At 42.2% G+C, this 12,788-nt stretch overlaps 1 protein-coding gene across 1 annotated transcript in view; it reads right to left on the bottom strand.

Annotated features, from left to right (window-relative positions):
- Nucleotides 1–6,325: 6,325 nt before the first annotated feature.
- Nucleotides 6,326–12,788, bottom strand: part of LOC119374618 (isoaspartyl peptidase/L-asparaginase) — a 77,805-nt gene continuing 71,342 nt past the window's right edge. The window contains exon 6 of the mRNA XM_037644783.2: nt 6,326–6,682. Within this exon, the coding sequence (XP_037500711.1) occupies nt 6,486–6,682 (197 nt within the window). The 3' untranslated portion in view covers nt 6,326–6,485. The remainder of the gene's footprint in view (nt 6,683–12,788) is intronic.

The raw sequence follows: 12,788 nt of genomic DNA on the forward strand, positions 1-12,788 counted from the left end.
ATTTATTCTTTTTAGGGGTGTGCGAATAGTGAAATTTCATCTTGAATCAAATTCGAATCAAATAGTGCCGAATAGTGGCCAAAAATGTCGAATATTGAATTGAATATTGACTACAAAAGATATTACTGAAAATTCAAAGAAACAACGCTAATGCTGCTCTTCATCGTCATGAGTGCTCCGGGCCCAAAAAGCTTGGGCCACCCGTTCACAGCAGCGTTTTAACTGCATGGCAGAACGATGGGAGTATCTGAACAAGTGGTGCGGTGCAGCAGTGGCAACTGCACAGTGTGAACAAATTTTCACATGTCAAGCCAATCACCAAGGGTTGCGCAGGCCAAATTTGGGACGTTTTATGGCGTTTGCAGCATACGCGACCGAACTTCGCAAGAAGTCTGTGTCTTCGTTTCGGAAGCGAAGTTGTGAAGGGCTTGGTAGTTCTCTCATGTGTTCTTTTTGTTTAGGGAAATTGCATAATCTCCTTTAAAATAAACATGCGGTCACTTAGAACCAGGATATCAGTGCAAGTTTTAACGAAAGGCGTACTGTAAAGGCGTTAGCGTTAGTTTTAGCTACCCCACCCTAACCAAGTTGCACCGTTGGCCTTTGTTGCATTTTAAATATTCGTCATGTCAAATTATTTGAAACATCGAATGCTAGCTATTTGAAAGTCGAATTGAATTATTTGGTTAGGTATTATTCAATTCGAATTCAAAATTCGAATATTCGCACACCTCTAATTCTTTTTCACTTCCTCCATGTTGTTTTGGTGGGGTGGTGCAGCGGCAGCAAGGTCTGAATTTTGTAAGCGATATGATCCACCAGCAATGGAAACAAACTCTGCATAAGTGCACTGCACTGGCGACAAACATCAACATCAATTGCGAATGCCATTTTGTATACCCTAAAGTTCTTTGAAGTTTCCCTTTTTTCCTTAAAAGAAGCGACAAATCTCGGGACACATATGTAGACAGGCAACGCCAGAACGCGATGACATTACATGTGCTGTGTGACAGGGTTTCAAATTCAAGGGGGCATGCCGTTAAAACTCAAACTAATGAAACCAGATTTTTTTTTACTTTGTCATCTAACGAAGAAATTTCCATTTCCTTACAGGTATTCATATGGTTCAATGTTGCCATCAACCCGAATTAAACTAACTTCACCATCAAACCCAATTTAACGAAGTGTTTTCTGAAATAAATTACAGGGTTTTCTTTGAGCGCACGGTCTAACGCTATCATGTTAAGGGGGGAAGAAGGTTTTAGACATAAGGTGCTTTATTATTTAAGTTAAAATGATGAGAAACTTCACTACGTATTTTTATGTGCTCATATCAAGTATTAGCTCAGCGTTCATGCACACCATACCACTAATTTTTAAATGACTTATTCATGAAAACTTTATTTGATTACATTTTTAAATTCGAGACATTAGAGTTCGATTCAAGATCTAAGTGACCTTGAATCGAAGTCCAATGTCGTACTATTGGAAAAGGTTGCTCATTGGTTATCGAATAATAAACTATCTATAAATACCGATAAGGCTAAATGCGTCACATTTCACTCTAGGTTGAAACTCATTAATGCTAATGATATACACATAAAAACGCTTCTGTGATCGAGCAAGTAACCAGAATCAAATGTCTTGGTGTCACTATAGATAACAACTTACATTGGCAGATGCAGATTCAGAATGTGTGTTCCAAATTAGCCTCAGGGTGTCATGCACTTACTCAGGCTCGTCAACATTTTAATACCACTACTCTACGAATACTTTATTGTGCTTTCATTCATTGTCACATCTCATATTGCATTGGGTCTTGGGGCGGCACGTACACAACTTACCTGGACCCGGTTAGACGACTTCAAAAACGGGCTGTAAGAATCATTACTCGTTCCAAGTATAACGACCCCAGCAAACCTTTGTTTTCCTAATTACTTATTTTGCCCTTCGACAAGCTATCGCAATTAAAACTAGCCAAATATGTACACACAGTTATTAATTACAACCACCCTTTTCATGTGTCGATGTTTTCCACCCCTTCTCGTTCTACCAGACAGCTAACCTTTGGCAAACGGAATATTCCACGAACTAACAATGTATATGGTGAACGGCTTTTACAGTTCGATGGTATATTAAAATCTGGAATGTTATTCTGTTTGAAGTAAAAATGTGTTCTAATTTCACTAAGGCACTAGAAAAACACTATTCAGAAGAATGTACTGATTTATTAATGTCCTGTCATATTTAGTCTGATGACTGTCTTAATTTTAGTATGTAAGTAGGTGACTTTCTTTCTTCGTTCTTTCCTGTGCTGTAACGGTTTTGTGCGGTTATTTCATGTACTGTAATGTTTCTTTGCTGGATATTATATAACTTTTATAAAATCTTTCTTTTTGGACCCAAACTAGCCTATGGCTATGGGTCCACACAGTGTATACAAAGTAGAACTCGCTGTCGGGCTAGTTGGTACATGTCTGAATTAAATAGTCAACTTCGCGCCAAAATCACATTCACACAGAGAAGAAACACAAGACAGGACGGGCGCTCACTTACAACTGTTTATTCCTTGAGGAAACAGGCTAATATACACCCACTTCTCAACAACTCATGCGCAACATGCTCGCTTACCTAATCATGCTATCGTTCACATTCTCTCTAGATACCGTACTTCCGAGTCATACAGGCTGAGTGACGTCTCGCTAACACAATTGATACCCCGTTTCTTTATGTGATATGCCTCCAAAATTTCCCGCGCTACCTTGCTTTTACTTTTTCCCAGGATCCTAATCTGCGTGAAGCATGGTGTGCATCCACATGAAGCGACATGCGCGCTTAAATGCGCACCGTCCTTATTCTTTACCGTGAGAGCGCGTTCCCTCGCTCGATCATTGACGCAGCGCCCCGTTTGGCCAACATAGCTCTTCCCGCACCTTCTGCAGAAGGTAAAAAAAGGCCCAACGGAAGCACGAAAGGATAAAGAACGGCCGGAGGTGGTGCCTTATATTCATAAGGTTACACACAACCTAAAAAAGGTTGCGAGTCGGCATGGTGTACCGCTGGTGTTCGCCGCCCCAAACAAACTGGCGAAGTTGTGCCCTCGCATCAATGGAAGTCATGCTCAACAGCCGAAAGGCTGCAAAAAGAAGCATGCGCGGCCGTTCACGAAGTGCGCCACCGGAGTGGTTTACGAGATACCCCTGTCGTGCGGGAAGAGCTATGTTGGCCAAACGGGGCGCTGCGTCAATGATCGAGCGAGGGAACACGCTCTCACGGTAAAGAATAAGGACGGTGCGCATTTAAGCGCGCATGTCGCTTCATGTGGATGCACACCATGCTTCACGCAGATTAGGATCCTGGGAAAAAGTAAAAGCAAGGTAGCGCGGGAAATTTTGGAGGCATATCACATAAAGAAACGGGGTATCAATTGTGTTAGCGAGACGTCACTCAGCCTGTATGACTCGGAAGTACGGTATCTAGAGAGAATGTGAACGATAGCATGATTAGGTAAGTGAGCATGTTGCGCATGAGTTGTTGAGAAGTGGGTGTATATTAGCCTGTTTCCTCAAGGAATAAACAGTTGTAAGTGAGCGCCCGTCCTGTCTTGTGTTTCTTCTCTGTGTGAATGTGATTTTGGCGCGAAGTTGACTATTTAATTCAGTGTATACAAACTTTTTGTAAAAAATGTGAGCAATAAAATTAAATTCAATTCAATTCAAAATAAACTGGCCACTTAGATCCTGCTGAATGAACTGTCAGCAGATTCTACAGATATCAAAGAGTGCAGCAAGAGTGATTTTATCGTTCTATCTTTCTAGAACAAAAGTTATGAAAGTTATTTCACCATTTCTAAAAATTTACACCTCTCCAACGCAGCATTCAGTACCTTATTGCACTCTCTCAACACTCAGCTTTTCAACAAGACAAAAATGGTCAAAACTGAGTGCACCAAAGCTGAGAAACGCTTGTCAAAAGAATTGTAAGGTTACAAAAGAATGAAACAGGGAAAACAGCAAAGAACAAAACACCATCGGTTGCCGATGAGATATAAAAAGCTGTACTAGCTAAAACAATGATCTCGGATCATCTAAGATCATCTAGGATCTGGGAAAACTGGCAAGGTTGTGCATCAGTAATGGCAGAATCAAAAAAGAACATTTCTGAAAAATCTTTTTTCCTTTGGCAATGGTGGTCCCAAAAAGCAGCTTCACCCCTTAAAACACCTAGGTGCCCAAGTCATGGCCCTAACTTTGTTACAACGATGCTGCATGCCACGCTCGTGCATGGAACACAGTCAGCAGTGCTCTTAGTTGCAGCCACGTTCAGCCAGTAGGATGCATTAAGTGGCATGTTCAAACAGGTTATAGAAAATCTCAGCAAATAAAAAACTGAAGTTCAAGTATTTAAAAAAGAAAGAATAACATTGTTTTTATCTATACTAATGATGGTGTCTATCTATGATGGTGTTTATCTATACTAATGATGGTGTTGACTCATGTTTCATTTCACTTGTGAACAAGGCTCCCGTGTGGGAGCCGAAACGTCTTTGCTGTGTGTTTTAATTTTCATTTTGGTCGGCGCAGTGCCTCGAGGTTTTTACCTTCACCATGTATCATCCCGACCAGACGGGCTTCCGTCAAACATTAAACTTTAATGATGGTGTCAGTCTAGCTCGTGTCACGGAGTTTAAATACCTTGGTGTAACTTTGACAACAAATTTAAAATGGCACACGCATGTTGAGACAATCTGCAATAAGGCTCTTCGAAAACTTTGGTATCTCCGACGTACGTTAAGCAACTCGACAAAAGAATGCAAATTGACAGCGTACAAGACTTTGGTCAGGCCTATACTCGAATATCCGTCGGTTGTTTGGTCACCTCACCACAAACATGACATAGCTATGCTAGAATCTGTTCAAAAAAAAAGCAATAAGGTTTATTTTTCGTCGCTATGACCGGCGGTTCTCACCTAGTTCGCATGCGCATGTTTTATCGCTGCAGCCTCTCGAACATCGGCGCACTTGTGATCGAACCATCCTCCTGCATAAGATAGTTCAAACCGGCTTGAGTGTTCTAGCACTTATTTCTTTTGTTGCAGCTTCTGCACGCCGTACGCGATGATTCAATTCCCTAAATATTATGCCCTTTAGAGCTAGTCTTGATTGTTTTAAGTTTTTCTTTTTTCCGCGGACCGTGGATCTATGGAATGAGCTTGATGGGTCTCTGCGCATACTCGATGCTCAGCAATTTGAAAAAGAGTTGCGAAATCATGTATTTTGTTAAATTGTATTTTTTTCATTGTGTTGAACATCTGTATCCGCTCCTGCTACGTCTCAATAACTGAGACAGCAGTATTTGTAAATAAATAACGAAGACGTTATACAAAACACTACTCTTCAGACCATATCCCTGTTCTCTGCATCTCATCCACTTATATAGTGAACACAATTCTGGTGCAGTTACAGCACCTGGAAAACCTCAGGAAGAGAACTTGGAGGGCTTGCTTCTTTGTTTGACACTACGTTAATGAAAACCAGCAGATAATAGAGCCAAGGAAAGTGCAGGGCACGTTAATTGTACTGTTTCAAGTGTACTATAGTAATTGTAATATAGTTGTGAAGAAATCTATATTACATATATCTATAATATAATAATATATAGTATAATATAATATAATATCTGTAATATATAATATGTAAAATAAATCTACATTACAATTACTACAATTAACATCCCCTGCACTTTCCTAGGCTTCATTATTTGCTGGTTTTCATTAAACTTATGTTTTTGTGACATTGCTTCTAGGTGCAGTCTTTTGTGCAACTGCGTGTTATTCTAAGCATATTTTTTGTCTATTTTATAAAAAAGGACGAACCTTTTATCTGGGATAGCCATATTTACTGTGTCTGACACCTTGATTATATTATTTATACTTATGTAGAGACTACGTTTTCATGAAGTTACGATATGAACAATCTGCACATTATCTGCTTTTACTTGGTTTCCACTATATATACGCTTTAGTTTCTTTATCTTGCTAAAACAAATCATGAAACAGCATCTTTTAAAAATGCATGTAATCATAATAACCATTGAGACTGAGCCCTTTTATCTATGCATTTCTGACCATCTTGACCGTGAAATTCCCATGCTTGGCCGCCTTTTTCGCTCCGACTCCCCCGACCCCCCCACCCCTCCCTCGCTCCTCTAACTTTCCAAGTGAACAAAACCCCTATACCAAGCATGTGTAGGCACAAGACCATATACAAGTACGTAACCACTGCTTGCTTTAACTTTAAAAAAACATTTACAGGCACTCAGATCCCAGCAGCCCAGTGCGTCCAGTTGGAAAACAAAGCCGGCAGAAGAAAGTGTGGCACTGCACATTTCTGAAAAGTTGATGGCAATAAAACAATGTTTATTTCACACATTGACAAAATACCATCGCTAGTGCCATTCACATGGTGGTGACTGGAAAGGAGCAGCTACAGCGGGTGCTCATCACGTTGACTTCCACACTGGTAACCCCGCTTGCTCCGGCATGCCCAGGGCATCAGCTCGGTGGTGGTTCCAGTGACTACGGTACCTGTAGGCGTTACCAGGATGGCACCTGCACAGCCTCCCTGCATCTTTCGCCTCATCCGCTGCAGCGCCTGTTCCATGGCCACACTGGGAGATGAACCTGTTGCAGAAGCAACCGTCAGTTCACTGTTGGTATCCAGGTAATTTTCATAATTTCCGGCAAGACCAACCTTTAATACCAATAGCAATGAAACAACTATGTCGCTTTTCAATATAATCTTTCTTCACTTCAACACATTTTTGACACCTCTGAACTAGCATTTTATGCTCTTCAAAAAATGGTTTCAACTTTAGTCTTCAATATTGGCGCATTTATTTTTAGTCTCACCCACAAAAGCTGTTACAGCTGCTCAGTGCAGGCACTGCCACAATGTTTGTGAAACGTCTCAATTATTTTAGATGATTCCAATAGGACTGCATACATGACACGAGCAGTCGAGTTCACTCGTATACAGGGACGGCTCTGAACAAGCCTAAAGGTCAGTAAATGCTGATATGTTATTTTCGCATTTACACTTTCAGGCGCGACATGTGAAAGAAATGCCTATAAATGCATCAAATTTACCTAACATTATCCAGGACTCTTGATATTCTACTGCAATAAAAATATTGTCACAATGCTTTGATATGCGCATTTTATAGTAACTAATCTTAGTTAATTTGTAATTAGGTATCCATTTACCCCGAAGTCATTCATGTTCTGTTTTTGTATCAACGGAAACAAATCTCAGGCTAGAAATATAGTGCAATTTCGTTTCCAGTTATCCTAATTTTGAGCAAAGAAAAATTACATTGTTGACGTGCCTTGGGGAGGGTGGCACGCAAGGTAAATGTAACTGGTGGCAAAGCTTCCATTCAGAAAATGGCTGCTTATCAGCTGCTCATAGGGCTTAACGCCATCTGTGTGAGGAGGGAACACTTCTGGAGGAACAAAAAATAAAGCGTATGTGACGTAATATCCGGTATAAAAAAAGTGACGTCATTTTGTTGGCATTAGCGCAAAATTTGACCTCAAAATAGTTTTCTTAGGTCCCTGATTGCTAAGGACTCGCGCTACGATGACCCGGCAAGTCCTTGGCGAATGCGCTTGAAGCCACCGCTAGCTAAACTAATATCGGCTCATGACTAAACAGCATTGTTTAAGTGTACCGCCGTTTAATTCACCTTGGTTTTACTAGGAAACCTTATTCTTGGAGCTTTTATTCTGCTTTCCTGTCATCTTCCACAGCGATGTTAAAGTAAGCAGCAGTGTACCTCTCATGTTTGCAGCATTGCTTGTGTGCTTCAGTTCTGACGGGAAGAAATGATGCCTGGTCAAGCCAAAATGATGACATTTCAGTTTTATTCAATGTCACACCCTACACAATGAGCAACAAGTGCCATAATAAGTACAAAAAGTACGTACACTACATGCACTATGTTTTGCCTTATGTTCCAATAAATTAACCTTACATGTAACGTACACAGGCATGCGAATTGTAGCGAGACAGATAACTTGACGATCTGCTCACCGATAATAGGGAATATAGTAGGAACTGTGTGTTCACGAAAGAAACCGGGCAGCAGGAATACTGATCCATAAAAATCCAGCAAGCACACTACTCCGAACCATTGCCCCAGTGTTTTATCTAGAAGAGATGGGTCGCCAGGCATACGTGTGTTGCTATTGCATCCTTGAACACCACCTCGTTTCAGCGAGTACCGAGGAAAGCGTTCGGCGTTAAATGTTAGCCACGTCATCCCTTTGCCCGTTGAACACTGTAATCAACATGCTCACCAACAATTAAACATACCTCGTAGCTCTGCGCACAGCAAAAATCAAATTCTCACCACAATAATTCAGAGAACGCATGCAAGTGTGAAACACCAGAATACGTGAGGGGGCGTGTCGTCGCAGACGAACTTTACAAGCACGGCTTTCCATGCACCGAAAAGGCTGCACTGAATAACAATGACGTGCGCCTCTCTTTAAAAGGCGCTAAGAAAAAGAAATAATTAAGCACTGTCATACATTCTTGGCACATTGCACCTACATAATATTGTTCGGGAAATAAATGTCATTTGTAAAACATAGATTGCTTCGCCCTTGAATAAAATTTCGTTTTTCACTATTAGTGTTTGTTCCCTCAAAACATAGTCACGCTTCAATCGCATCACCCGTAACTCCCCTTGCTAGTGTCGTTGGCAATAGCTTCTGAACCACTTTACGCCCGAAGCGTCGCGACCTATTTGAATCGACCTTGTGGCACATCTCGAGACTTGTCAAATATGGTAGTGCCTTTGGCAAATTGATCATATGGATCAGCAAGCTGCAAAATTAAGTTAAATGAAGACACATTTATTGCAAAGGAGGTTCAATTCATCGAAACCTCAATATACCTTTCTCCTTAGCAACTACTCGACACAACTAGCACAAACACGTTGTGTACAAATTGCCTCAAAGTCAATTTTCACATGGCACACCTACTGACATTGACACTATCGTGACGTCAGGCTACAGTGTCAATTCTGGCGACTTTACACACCCATATGGAAAGTTGTGGTGATGTGAGGTATCAAAACATTCAAAATGGCCGCTTGTGCATCACCAACGAAGCCACAGAGCAGCCGTGGAAATGTCATGATATCTTGCATGAACACGTGACAAGAAGCTTACACTGTGTGGTGATGTCCGAGTGGTGAGTGCGTGGTGAGTCAGTAGGAACTGAAACGAGCTTTTAAAAACATACTGTAACTACTTCTTCAAGGTGCAGTCATGCTTACCAGTACATTTTCTAGGCTCTTTAGGGTTTGGTCTTTCGTAGTGTAAACTTTATCGCGCTGAAAGTAAATGAAAGCTACGTAGAGGGAACGTGGTCTTTCATTTGACACAAACACAATGACAAAAGAATGACAAAAGTGTCAGTACCCCTTTAAGAACACGCTGCCAGCCGAACAGAGCTCTGAAGACGAAGCTCTGCCGCTGGAAGACCTGACAATGTCACATGACGCAGCCGTGATCCGATGCAGCCACCTAACTGTAACACAATATGATGAACTACCAACATCAATATGCTTATCAATGACCACAATGTCGCAGCTCTGGTTGATATCAGAGTAAACTATTCGGTCATTAGTGGGCCATTAACTGCAAAATTTGAGAAAATTAAGACTCTGTGGGAAAGACCTGAAATCTGGACGGCTGGAGGTCACCTAGTAATGCCGATGGGAATCTGCACACAGAGAGTCACTGTAATTAACCGGACTTATCCTGCGACCTTCGTATTCCTACAGCATTGCTCAAGGGATGTGATTCCCAGTATGGACTTCGTAAGCCACCACGGTGCAGTCGATCATCGACCTGAGACCTGAGTCAATAACACCATCCTCAGAAAAAGCACTACCACCGCATGCAATGCCAGGAAACCACGTTACAGGGCGTGCGAACACGGACACAAGTGAGAAGTTAAGGCACCATAAAGCACGAACACAAAGAGAAGTCAAGACACCACAAACGGGGCCCCATCTCTCTAACATGAATGCCTACTAACGAGCTCAGCTCTCTGTTATTCTAAGCAGGAAACCATGCCTTGAATGTGCTTGTATAACAATAATAGGACATGTTTACTAGCGAAAAAGACGTGGACGAGAAGAAGGAATACAGGACAACGCTAGACTTCAACTAAACTTTATTACACATAACATTGAGGTATATATAGACAACTTAGAGACCGAATGCGCGCAAAGGTCCTGTTAATACTGAAAAATTCAGCAACAAAGACGAGTTATCAGTTTCTTTCCAGATAGCCAAGTTCCTTGTCCGAGAGAGCCAAGAAGGGACTGCTGACACACGCGTCAGCTTCTTTTTTAATGACCAAAGCTTCGTAAATTTCCCTCTCCCCCTGCGTTGCGAAGCTGCACAGCACTGACGTTTTTTCATAGTACGGAGAGCAAGAACATCTCCTGCAATGGTCGGCAAGGTGCCCACCACCGGCCAGCGCCATCACTGCTGCTTGGTGCTCCCGCAGCCTTACGTTAATGCAACGGCCGGTTTGGCCTACATAACACCGGCCACAGGACAGCGGAATTTTGTACACCACAGCAGTTCTGCACGTAACAAAACGAGTGGCGTGGCTCACTTTACAAGCCTTGTCTTGGCTTAGCCCGTTCACCTCTGCACACATGCGTACAAGCTTATTCGGTGCCGTAAACACAACGTGTACGCCGCATTTTTCCGCCAGCTTCGTCAGTCGGTGCAAGAGCTGGTGTACGTAAGGAATAGGTACGGGACGTTCCCGTGGTTCACTTCCGTTTTGTCTGGCGGCTAGGCCGCCAGCCTTCACCTCCTTTACCAGACTCTCCAGCACGGACGTAATCAGCGGTTCAGGAAAGCCGGCCAATTCCAAGCGTTCAACTTGGTCGCTAACACTGTCTCCTACAAGGTGCTCGCATGACTTAGCAAGCGCAGCTCGCAAGCAGTTTTTTGCTATCCCTCTCTTCACAATCTTTGAATGGGCCAAATTATATCCCAGGATCGATTTTTTGGAACAAGGTCGGTATTCCCAGCAAAATGTGGTCACTAAAGCTAATGCACAGATCTAGAAATTGTAAACATCCCTCATTAGGCATCTCTGACGTGAACCTGAGACCCTCACCGCATCTTTCAAACAACTGCACGACTTGCTCTGTAGCCCCCGCTCCCCCTCGAGGCGTGTTTCTTAACAGCACAAGGTAATCATCCACGTACCTAAAAATCTTTGCAACACTTGCAGCGTCAACAGATGAGGCAATACACTTATCAACGTATGTTAAGAAAATGTCGCTTAATATCGATGCTATACATGATCCAATGCACACCCCATCTTTTTGTACAAAGGTGTCATTGGCGAAGGTTACCACTGTGCATGATAGATAAAATATAAGCATTTCTAAAAAATTGTCAACAGAAAGCTCCACCGTGTTCATAAATTCAATTGCACCAAAGCTATCAATGCTGTTTCTGACAGCGCAAAACAAGGCACTTTTTGGAATAAAACAAAACAAGTCTACAACGTCTACGGAAAAGCCAACAAGCTGTGTCCCCGTCCCTGGCTGCGCGGATAAAAATTCAACATCGCCTGAACATTGCCTGAGTTCCGTATCAAATACGGATCATCCAGCTTGATTAGAGACAGCTGCCTCTGACGGAACCTTGATAGTAAACCTTGCCAAGATCCTTTTTCAGTGACAACAGCCCTTACCGGCACGCCTTCTTTGTGTGTTTTTGCTTTGTGTGCGAGCAGCATGTGCTGGCATGCAAGTGCTGCTTGCACACAGAGGACGCCATTTTCTAATTTCAGCTACCAGAATCAAGTCCCTCCTCGACCAAAAAGCATGCTTTGAGCACATTTTTAAATTTTTTTATTGCGCTACCTGTTCAAGCAAGAGAGAGCTCGGCAAAATGAATCAGGGTAGCTTAACCTTGGTGCCCCCAAACGCTTCTTTCAGCGTAGACTAGCCCAGCTCATCTTCAGTGGGGGCAGCACAAGCAGTGTGGACAAGCTGAGCTCATCTTCAGTAGGGTTGAATATGTCAAAATATCCACGATTTCAATAAAGCACACATATTTCAATTTACTGCCTAATCAAAAATTCAAGCTATTGCAGGCACACGCGATCAAGTCATTAAATTACCGCACATGCATTGTTTTGTTTTTTTAATACACCTTTCAAATCGCATGCTGCATGACAGACAAGTGGCAGCCAGTTTGCCGGTGGACAATAGTGGTAGTACAAAATGTGAGGCCTTCCTAGTGATCTTGCAGACAATAGTGAGGGAAAAAGATTGTTGTCTCGCCAACAAGTTTCGTATCTTGCAAGCAACAATCATAAATGAGAAATAGGGTGTTACCACTTGTTTTGGGATACCGCAAAAAGACTATCTTGGACTTGCTGAAGAAAATGACTTATTATACTCGCGGACAACTTTTCTTGGCAATGAAGGGAAGGTTAGAGAGCCGAACTACGCGTGTGCTACCACTGAAGATTATAGCCCCACAATTGCGTCCGTGTTTTCTGCGTGTAAATAAATAAAAAAAAACATTACGTTACTTTCTACGGGGCGCTGTTTGAAAAGAGGGTGAGCGCGCACCAAGGAGATATTTATATTTGTTTTGCTTTATTCAGTGCCATTTCGCGTTTTCGCACCTGTGAAAACGTCGCACCTTTTACGTGCACCTCACAGTCAAA

This window comes from Rhipicephalus sanguineus, chromosome 11, assembly GCF_013339695.2.
Source record: "Rhipicephalus sanguineus isolate Rsan-2018 chromosome 11, BIME_Rsan_1.4, whole genome shotgun sequence".
NCBI lineage: Eukaryota > Metazoa > Arthropoda > Arachnida > Ixodida > Ixodidae > Rhipicephalus > Rhipicephalus sanguineus.